The sequence below is a fragment of the Gekko japonicus genome, unplaced genomic scaffold (genome assembly GCF_001447785.1).
Source record: "Gekko japonicus isolate JY-2015 unplaced genomic scaffold, Gekko_japonicus_V1.1 scaffold7290, whole genome shotgun sequence".
Taxonomy (NCBI): domain Eukaryota; kingdom Metazoa; phylum Chordata; class Lepidosauria; order Squamata; family Gekkonidae; genus Gekko; species Gekko japonicus.
Genome location: NW_015170502.1, coordinates 7,117 through 17,832, shown reverse-complemented (window position 1 = coordinate 17,832; position 10,716 = coordinate 7,117). Strand labels below are relative to the sequence as shown.

At 47.6% G+C, this 10,716-nt stretch overlaps 1 protein-coding gene across 1 annotated transcript in view; it reads left to right on the top strand.

Moving 5' to 3' along the window:
- Window positions 1–200: 200 nt before the first annotated feature.
- MYD88 (myeloid differentiation primary response 88) overlaps window positions 201–10,716 on the top strand; it is a gene marked incomplete at its 3' end in the record, with an annotated part of 13,197 nt that continues 2,681 nt past the window's right edge. The window contains exons 1-4 of the mRNA XM_015418329.1: window positions 201–281; window positions 2,712–2,727; window positions 3,817–3,948; window positions 4,100–4,145. Of these exons, the coding sequence (XP_015273815.1) occupies window positions 201–281; window positions 2,712–2,727; window positions 3,817–3,948; window positions 4,100–4,145 (275 nt within the window). The remainder of the gene's footprint in view (window positions 282–2,711; window positions 2,728–3,816; window positions 3,949–4,099; window positions 4,146–10,716) is intronic.

Genomic DNA, 10,716 nt, shown 5'->3' with positions numbered 1-10,716 from the left:
AGACTCGTGCATCACTCGTGCAGCCACTATGGCTGTTCGAGACCCACCGCGGTCGAGGGGAGCTCTTGACCCTAGGCCTAGCTCCGGCCCACCCAGCGGCTTGAAAGCTAAAATATAACCATACTGCGAGTAGACAAATGGGTACCTACCCTTAGAAGGGTAGGGGGCACCCTCCTCCTGTGAAGTGTGTGGAGGCGGCAATGGCGGCGGCGGACATCGGCTGCAGCAATATTCCGGCGGTGAAGGCAGCGTGGCGCGATGCAGCAGCGGCGGCAGCAGCAGTAAGGCCAGAAGAAGCGATCCCTCGTGGCCAGCGGTAACATCGGGCGGCTGTCGTCGGCGAGGCAAAGACGGAGGCGCGCGATGATGTCATCAACAGGCGCGGCGGAGCCAGAAGGACGTGGCTGGGCCGGAAGAGGACGCGTCGTGTGCCAACCCACCGGAGCGCCAGAGAGAAACAACTAGCCAAGCGAACCACCGGGAAAGAGAGCCGATCTGATCCAGAAAAAGCCTCCACCAGGGTGCCGGTAGGCAGCCCCACCCCCAATACAATGTGCCCCTAGTTAAGGAACAATGTGCTTAGCACCCCATCCTGTAAACTGCCCAGAGACCCCCTACTAAGGGGTTAGGGCGGTATATCAAATCAAAAGTTAAATTAAAAAAAATTGATATAGGTTAAAAGTGAGGGTTTGAAATGTTGGGTGATCTACATATGCTGGTACCAAATGAACTGATTTAATTGATATAAGCATGATGGATTATAGACTTCTTCTCTATAGGAACCTTAAATATTGGATAGCATGGTTTTCTGTTTTGTGGTTTTGGTAGTTTCTTAAAATAAGAGGATATTTAATCCTGACGGAGATAGATGGGAGGTAAATAATGAACACACAGAGGGAAAAATTAAGTTAATAGAAAATTGTGATAAATATAAATGGTAGAAAAATATTATTGTTGGAATAAGTGAAAATCTAGATAGTGGACTGTCTCAAGAAAAGAAGATCGATAAAGATAATTATAACATTACAATTATTGGATGCTTGTATGTTCGAATAGCAGGAAAACACATTTGTTAGGTGATTGTGTTGCTGTTTAGAAACATGTATAAATGGTGATAAATGGATGAATAGTTAATGTACAATACACTATACAGGTATGCATTATATTGAAAATTCAATAAAAACTATTAAAAAAAACTTTATAAAGGACACAGACACAAAGGGTTTTTTTAACTTAAAATAAAAACATGGTTAAAACATTAGCACTCTTGCAATATTTTTGCTTATTTAGAATCATAGAATGTTAGAGTTGGAAGGGACCTTGCAGGTCATCTAGTCCAACCCCCTGCCCTCTGCAGGAGCATAGCTGAAAGAGAGCCCTACATACCTACAACATACCCGAATGATAGTCGTCCAGCCTCCGCTTGAAGACGTCCAGCGAAGGAGCATCCATCACCTCCCAAGGCAGTCTGTTCCACTGCTCAACCACTCTTACAGTTAGGAAGTTTCTCCTAATCTTTAGCTGGTAATGACTCCCTTGTAATTTCCACCCATTAGACCTAGTCTTGCAATCCGGAGCAAGAGAGAATAGATCCAATCCATCTTCTACATGACAGCCCTTCAAATACTTGAAGACTGCAATCATGTGCCCTCTAAGCCTTCTCTTTCCCAGTGTCTGATAACAGTGTCTGATCACTGACACCTCTTGCTCTGAATTATTGCATCAAAATGTCTGTGCTGTTGCACTCTTGAGTATGCTGTTGAGGTGTGTATCTGTAAGCTGCAAGGCTACGATGATGACGCAGCAACAGAACTGGAAGAAGAAGCAGAAGACAGCCAGTTCCACTTCGGGCCTGATAGAAGCCCTCTGGGGGCCTGATCCTACCCCCGGGCCGCATGTTTGACACCCCTGTTCTAAATGGTCTCTCCGTAAGGAGTGTAATGCTTGAAATAGCCCTTGGATGTGCCCTCTGTAAGAATTATCTTGGTGGATTAGAACAGACCAAAAGTCTATCTAATCCAGAATATTTTTCTCTGGTTTTGGGTAGAGATGTAAAATTTCTGGAAATTTTGAAACTCAGGAAAAAACCCAGTTTTTTCCCAGTTTTTTTCGTGGGAAACGGAAATTTTCGGAAAAATTGAAAAAATGCTACATTAGCATTTCTTTTGTCTTTTCTAGATTGAAAGTCATTCTGTTACTTTAGGAACATAAAATATTACTATGGACATTTTTACTTGGCATGAAATTATCACAACTAGCATATTAAAAATATAGTGTATCCAAACAATTATTACAGAATACCCACCCACATGCAAAAACAAAACTGAAACCTTTTTATTTTCTTCTGACAATCGCACCTCCTAAAGGAAGAAATGCATCTTGTTCTTGCATTGGAGAGTTCAGTTTGTAACCTAGGACTTGCTTGTCCTCAGTGCACAGAAATTAGATCAATCTGATACCATATATATATATTTTAGAAATGATTTGGAAAATATTTGAACACCTTGTCTTAAAATATTTTATTCATCATGTTAAAATAAAACGTTCCATAATCAATTTTTTTTCTTTTCCTTTTTTCAATTTTTCCAATTTTTCAGGGAAAACAAAAGGCTTCAGGAAAAAAACGGAAAAAAACCATTTTCCCCCTGAATGTATCCGGTTTTTGTCCGGGCCTTCACATCTCTAGTTTTGGGTCTCCTGTTTTCTTCCAGGCAGCTCACAACCAACGTAGGTCGAGAGTCCCCTGTTTGTCCCTATGATTTTGCAAATTAGAGGTATACTGGCTCTGAACACAGAATCTCCACATGCTCCTAAACTGCCACAATTCAGTCCTATCCGGCTTGAGCACACCCTGATCCAGAAGGAATATTAGGTTAGCAAAATGCTCAAGGCACATAGCGCCTTGTGAATTCTGCTAAGAAACAAAGTTACAGACGGAGCTTCTTTATCTTTGCAAAACTAATATGAGTCTTTTATTGTAAGGAATTCCATTCTAGACAGGATACAGAGATCGGAGAGCAGAGATCGGATTAGTCTAACTAGCTAGGATGGATGGAGATGAAGGAAGCATTTCTCCTGCCCTCATGGTGCCAAGATGGAGAAGAGTGTGGAAAGAAGGTGTCAGCTGGGAAAGAATTCCCCAAGAGTAGCAATCTACACATCAGAGCAGTAGAAAGAAAGGATGGTCAGGTTCTGACTCCTGACCTATCTACCGAAGAGTAATTAACACTTGGAATTCATTGCCGCAAGAAGTAGTGGTGGCTACAAGCATAGACAGCTTCAAGAGGGGAATAAAGTGAACATATGGAGCAGAGGTCTATCAGTGGCTCTTAGCCACAAAGTCTAGATGGAACACTCTGTCTGGGGCAGTGATGCTCTGTCTCCTTGGTGCTTTGGGGGTGTAACAGTGGGAGGGCTTCTGGAGTTCTGGCCCCACTGGTGGACTTCCTGATGGCCCCTGGGTTTTGGCCACTGTGTGACACAGAGCGTTGGACCGTGATGGGCCATTGGCCTGATCCAGCATGGCTTCTCTGATGCTCTTATGTTCTCTCATCTCTCTGGCACTCTGTAGTCCCTCTCTGAAGCTTGAGGCTAAGAGACAGTGCAAAGTCCTTCACTTCCAAGAGATCCTTCGTAGGCAGCAGGCGTTGGAGGACTTGTTTGGGAAGTCCTTGTGGTTGGCTTTCAGGTGTTGGCACAGAGCTGTTCCAGGAAGCAATGCTCCTGGTCTTTCCCAGGGATACTTCCTGTCAGAAGGCACATCCTCAGACAGGCCTGTTTCCCTGTTTCTTTCTTTTTTGCGTGCACCTTGTGCAGAAGAGGATTGTAAGAAGTACCTGGAGAAGAAACGGCAGGAGGCCGAGCAGCCCGTTCAGGTCCCAGCAGTGGACAGCAGCGAACCGAAGACACTGGAAAGGCGAGGCATCACTATCCGAGACGACCCCTTGGGTAAGCAGATAGGTCTGATGAGATAGAACTAATGAGGGGTGAGACAGGTCTGATGAGGGGTGAGATAGGTCTGATGAGGGATGAGCAGTTTGGGTTGGAGGGCTCTCTAGGTAAAACATATTGAGGCCCGTTATCTGTTTTCTGTGCCTAGGGCTCCTGCGCCCTCAACAGCTGCAGGCGGGGAAACAGTTCAACAGGTGAAGTTCTCCCCCCAGTTGCATGCATTGCATCAGTTGCATTTGCTGGCTGTGCACGCTTTAAGGGCGCACGGATTTCCTTGTGACTTCACTCATTGATGGTTGCGACAAGCGACCTCTTTCTCTGAATGCAACGGGTTTCCCATTTGCATGCCCTGTATGTGGATTTAATTAGGACTCCGGGACTTTGTATTCCTTCGCAGTGGGAGAGCATGCTTTGCACGGAGGAGGCCCCAAGTCCAACGCCCGGCATACCTTTACTTGAGACCCTGGAGAGCCGCTGCCAGCCTGTGTAGGCAATACTGGCCTTGGTAGGCTTCTAATAAGCCAACCGTGTGTATGTAGCTTGTGACTTCACCCCTAACGGCTGTCTGTCCTCCTTCGGGAAGTCCCTGTCGGCCATTGGCCCAGCAGTCACATTATGCAAATGTTCTAACCTGTTGGGGAGACGTTGTCAGTCATAGGATGTTAATAAACTGCGGCTTTTGTGAGGGAAGTGAAAGGTCAGTGTGGCTAGGTGACACGAAGCCCAGAGACAGAAAAATCATATGCTGTCAGTTGAGGGGTGGACAAGAGGCAGCAAGGCCAATGAAGAGAGGAGGAGGAGGCTAAACTGAACGTATTTTAGAGGGAACATTGCCCACCACCTGATGCATGCGAAAGTCCTCTGTGTTCCAGATGGGTCTTCTTAACGTGGCTGTAAATACTTGCCGGTGCGTATGTCTGCACCTCTTTGCTGACTCCACACTATGGCTGAATCCACCAAGGGTTATTTTTCACATCTGAAGGACTGCTTTTACAATCCTCCTGTTTACAAAAACGTGCCTTCGAGGGAGCTAGACCTTTCTCCCCAGTCCTTTGTTTTCCACTTGGCCCACCGGCCTCTAGGCTGCGGGCAGGGGGAAACCCTGCATGCAAAAATGCGGAGTCTGGTGTAGTTGGCCCCGCCAAGGTGTAACCTGAGAATCCTGGTTTGGAAGGAATTGTGTGGTAAATAGCGGAGAGTCACTGGTCCTTCCCATGTGCCTTTCTGGGACACGCTTTTGGCTCCCAGAAAATGCTTAGGATTTGCCTATCTCAAAAATATCGTTCATCGACATTCCGACTGTCATCAGTTCCTCATCCAGGGCTTTCATTCAAGACGATTTGTGGGCATCTCGATTTAGAGTGGCTAACAAACCATCTTCGGCACAGAGATGCTTTAATCTCAGTTTAAAGGCACAAATCCATGCTCTGGCTTCCAAGGTTGGCAGCTTTTCCTCATTATTTTTTTTCACTTGTAAGTTTCTGTTTCTTCCGTGTGTGTGTGTGTGTTCCTGTTCCACACGTGTTTGCTCCCTCTAGTGGTCGATTTGATATTACACTGGTTTATGTAGTTTAAATCTGCAGGGAGATAAACCAGACATGGTATAATAGCGAACTGACCACTAGGGGGAGCAGAACTCTCACACACACACACAGAGGAATTTACAAGCCGGAGAAATGGGAATGCAGAAATGCTCTGAGTCTGGAATGTCAAAAAGAATTAAACAGTTCTAGAGAATACATCGATGCACCTTCCGGTTGCATTTTATGTTACTGAATGTTATGGCAACGTTGGAGGTACCATTGTGCTTTGATGCAGCATATTAAGTGCAGATAGAAATCGTATGTACATTTCTGAAGGCCACCAACTGTGCCAGGTGATTCAGGAACTGCCTTGAAAAGAAAATAGAAATTGGAAAAGGGAGTCTGTGTTTCCTCCTTTCTTTTTCCTATCATGTTGGCTGAGCGCTGTTTCTTTTCCATTCCTCAATTATTCATACCGCTGAAAATCACTGCTGTGAAGCCCTGCATACGAGAGGGGGGGAGAGAAAATGAAAATGAAATCCGGAACAGGTTTGTACAGTGGCTGCCACGCTGAGGTTGGATGTGGGAACGTCTGGTTTAGATACAGGCTTGTACTGGCTTAGCAAGTTTAGCCCCTGACCTGGATGGTTCAGGTTCACCTGATCTTTTCTGGTCTCGGAAGCTAAGCAGGGTCGGCCCTGGTTAGTATTTGGATGGGAGACCACCAAGGAAGACTGGGACTGCTATGAAGAGGCAGGCGATACTAAACTACCTCTCTTTGGCCCGTGCCTCGAAAAACTCTATGGCAGGGGTGTCAAACAGAGGTCATTTCGGAGGGGATCGCGGGGGATCGCAGTTCCCCCGGGTAAGGTATGGCGAGCGGGGCACATGACGAAGCCCCGCCCCCTGCTTCCGGGCACCCCGCTTCCGGCCCTCATTCAGCCAGGAGGAGGCAGGAGAAGAGGGAGGGTAAGTTGCTTCCTCCCCGCCTCTCCCCACCCCTGCCTGCTTGGGGCCAGGGAGGGCCTTCGCGGGGCTTCCTTGCACTCCTGCCATCCTTGCAGGACCACCGCCGGGCCCCTCATGGGGCTCGGCAGTGGAGCTGCAAGGCCGGCGCCGGCGGCCGGGACTGTTGGGGGCAGGGTGTGTGGCCTTATGACACACTTCCGGTGATGTCAGGGGGTGTGGCCTTATGACACACTTCCAGTGATGTCAGGGGGTGTGGCATAGGCTAATGAGTTATGCTAATGAGTTCTCCTAGCTCTTTTTCTATGAAACGACCCCACTGTCAAACTTTTTTTTTTACAATTTAATAGGTTTTTTATTGAAAAATAAGTCAAGTATGCATAAGAAATATCATGCTTATGCCAAACAAAACAGTGTAACCCAGTGATAATGCAAATAGTATTTCTTCTAACGTTCAACTTGTCAACTCCATAGAATTTCTAATTAACCTACGATTGATAGAAAGTGTATCATAGCTCTACTAAGCTGTATCACACCTTAATTCAAAAAATTGCTCAGACCTTAAAATAAGCTCACAACTTATAAGGGCATCCACTCAGAGTATCCGAGATTTGTTGGCAGAATGTCAGTTTCAGTGAAGTATGTTATCAGAGCGAAGCACTTTCTTACAAATCTAGATTGTGACCCTGCGTGTCTTTGTGTGTGTGTATCATAGGTGTCGGCTATTTTGTCCATCACATAGTGTTCACAGGGTATCAGACATATGGCCCGGGGGCTGGATCAGGCCCTCGGAAGGCTGAAATCTGGCCCGCAAAGCCGTGGCTGTTTCCTGCTTCCTTTTCCAGTTCTGCTGCTGCAGTAACTCCGAGCAAGAGGTGTCAGTTATCAGAGACTGTTACATAGGCAAAATATTGCAAGAGTGCTAGTGTTTTAAGCATGTTTTATTTAAAGTTTTAAAAAACCCTTTGTGTTTGTGTCCTTTATAAAGTTTCTATCTCCGCTACCTGGCATGACGTTTTATGACACACGTGGCCCGGCCCAACAAGGTCTCACTTATGTCAGATCCGGCCCTCATAACAAATGAGTTCGACACCCCTGCTCTACGGCGTTGCTATCGGTCAGCAGAGACTTAACGGCACTTTCCACCACTAGCAGCAAGTTCAGTGGGTGGCCACGGAAAAGGGTGCCTCTGTCTCCCTGGATGGGAATGTATTTTTTTAAAAATAAGGGATTGTGTATGCATTTTTTCACTTTTGCAATAAAGATTTTTTCTCTCTCTCGAAAAATTGCTTCCTGAGTTCAAGGTATGATTTGCAGCAGCTGTAAGCGATAATGGTGTGCGTGTTTTGGAGTGTGCCTTCGGATGCATTTACAGCTGTCCTGGTTAGGCTGTGTCTGGCTGGGGCAGGTGGAAATGAATGTAGATGGGTGTCAAACACGCGGCCCGGGGGGCTAGATCAGGCCCCCGGAGGGCTTCTATCAGGCCCGCAGTGGAACTGGCTGTCTTCTGCTTCTTCTTCCAGTTCTGCTGCTGCTGCTGTGTCATCGTAACTTTGCCACTGACAGAGACACACCTGAACAGCATACTCAAGATGGCAACAGCACAGACATTTTGATGCAATAATTCAGAGCAAGGGGTGTCAGTGATCAGACACTTAAATAAACAAAATATTGCAAGGAGTGCTAAGGCTTTAAGCATGTTTTTATTTTAAGTAAAAAAAAATATATATAGGGGGATGGGAGATTGGATTTATACCCCACCCTTCACTTGGAATCTCAGAGCGGCTTACAGACTCCTTTCCCTTCCCCTTCCCACAACAGACACCCTGTGAGGTGGGTGGGGCTGAGAGAACTCTGACACAAACTGCTCTTTCAGGAACAGCTGTGCCAGAGCTTGTGACTGACCCAAGGTCACATCAGCAGGTGCAAGTGGAGGAGTGGGGAATCAAACCCGGTTCGCCCAGATTAGAGTTCGCACACTTAACCACTACACCAAACTGGCTCTCTGGAGGTGGTGGGCTCTCCTTGGGAGATTTTCAAACAGAGGCTAGATGGCCATCGGACAGCAATGCGGATTCTGTGAACTTAGGCAGATCACGAGAAGGGAGGGCAGGAAGGGTTGCCTCAGTGCTTAGTTCCTGTGGCCCTTTCTTACACGCCCGGGGAAATGCGGATCACCACGTTTTCTCCAGGCAGCAATTTTTCTCCAAGCCAGTTTGGCTGGAGATCCTGGAGTTTTCCTGTCATCTTCTGGGCATGGAACAGCAGTCACTGGGGGCATGTGGGGGGAGGTATTTGTGAATTTCCTGTACTGTGCAGGGGGTTGGACTAGATGACCTCAGAGGTCCCTTCCAGCTCTATGATTCTATGGTTCGATTCGAGTCCAGTAGCACAAGAGTTTCTACTTGTCTACCTGTGTCTTCCAAAGGAAGGTTTGACTCTTGAAAGCTTGTACCCTGAAACTCTTGGTCTCTTGTCGGCTGCTGGACTTCAATCTAACTATTCTGCTGCCAACCGAGGTGGCTATCCTCAGAAACTGTCTTTATCAATCGGACGTCTGACTTCCGTACACATATGAAGAAATGGCATTGTTTTCTGGGGAGAGGCATTTTTGGAAGGGGTGATTCCACACACACTCAATTCTGTTCGGAAAGGTTGTGCAAACAGTAAATTCAGGGGAATTAACCTTTTAGCCCTGCAAACAGGGATTGGCAACATCTGTTACATAGATTACAGGACAGGCGAAAGGAAACTGAGGCCCCTGCCCTCCCCAGGCTCCAGCCCCAGATCTCTGGGAGGTTCCCAACCTGGATCTAGCAACCCTACCCCCCCCATCCCCTGTCAGGGGCTGGGGGAACCTGGGAATCCTACCCCACTTCTCAAGCACTCTTGAGAAGCCAATTTGGTGTAGTGGTAGAGTGCGCGGACTCTAATCTGGGAGAACTGGGTTTGATTCTCCACTCCTCCACTTGCAGCTGCTGGATGACCTTGGGCAAGCCGTAGTTCTGTCAGAGCTGTTCTCTCAAGGACAGTTCTGGAAAGAGCTCTCTCAGCCCCGCCTACCTCACAGGAGGAGGAGTAGTTTGGATTTATACCCCTCACTTCACTACCTGAAGGAGTCCCAGAGCGGCTTACAATCTCCTTTCCCTCCCCCTCCCCACAACAGACACCCTGTGAGGTAGGTGGGACTGAGAGAGCTCTGAGAGAACTGCCCTTGAGAGAACAGCTCTGAGAGAACTTGTGACTGACCCAAGGTCACACCAGCAGCTGCATGTGGAGGAGTGGGGGATCAAACCCGGTTCTCCCAGATTAGAGTCCGCGCACTTAACCACGACACCAAACTGGCTCTCTCTCAGGTTCTCGTCCTAACAAGATGAGGCTCCCCTGTGGATCAGCGGACAGAGTCCAAGGCAGCCGGGGCAGAAAGGAAACGAAGTCCGGGCGCAATCCCCTTTCGTGTGGTCTGGCCGCAGGAAGAGGAAATAAAGCCGCGGGATCGTGCGGAGCAGGACTTCTGTTCTTGTAACTTATCACATGCCTCAGTAATCTCTCCGGAACCCGTAGCACTGCCCAGAAGGATTAAGAAAAAACTTGGATCGGATTCAGGGCTCCTCAAATTTTTCTTTTGCATAATCCCATCAGGGGGGAAAAAATGTCTTTTAATAGTTTTGATGTTCCTCGTTTCCTGGGTTTCTGGCAACCTTCCCGACTTTCGTTCCACATGATTTCCTGCTTCTCTTCTGTACGCTGACCCCCCCCCCCATACCGTATGTTTCGTTCTAATCCTGCCTCGGTTTGGCTATACACAGAAACGGGCCTATTTTTAGAAACTGTCAGTCGGTGAACTGACATTGTCCTTGGCCTTCAAGCAACAGCTACACGAGAGGAAGGGGAGTGTGTGTGTGTGTGTATGTGCTGGGGCATTTTTATTTTATTTTTTTGCCGTGCAAAGTGCTAGACAATATAGGGTTGGCAGCCTCCAGGTGGGGCCTGGCTAGGGTTTCTCCTTACCGGGGGACTCCCGATCTGCGGCTGGAGGGCGTAGTGGTTAAGTGCGCAGACTCTAATCTGGGAGAACCAGGTTTGATTCCCCACTCCTCCTCCACTTACAGCTGCTGGGTGACCTTGGGCGAGCCACAGTTCTGTCAGAGCTGTCCTCTCAAGGACAGTTTTTGAAAGAGCTCTCTCAGCTCCTCCTACCTCACAGGGTGTCTGTCGTGGGGAGGGGAAGGGAAAGGAGTTTGTGGTACCATCGAGTTTTCAGCCCCATTGCCAG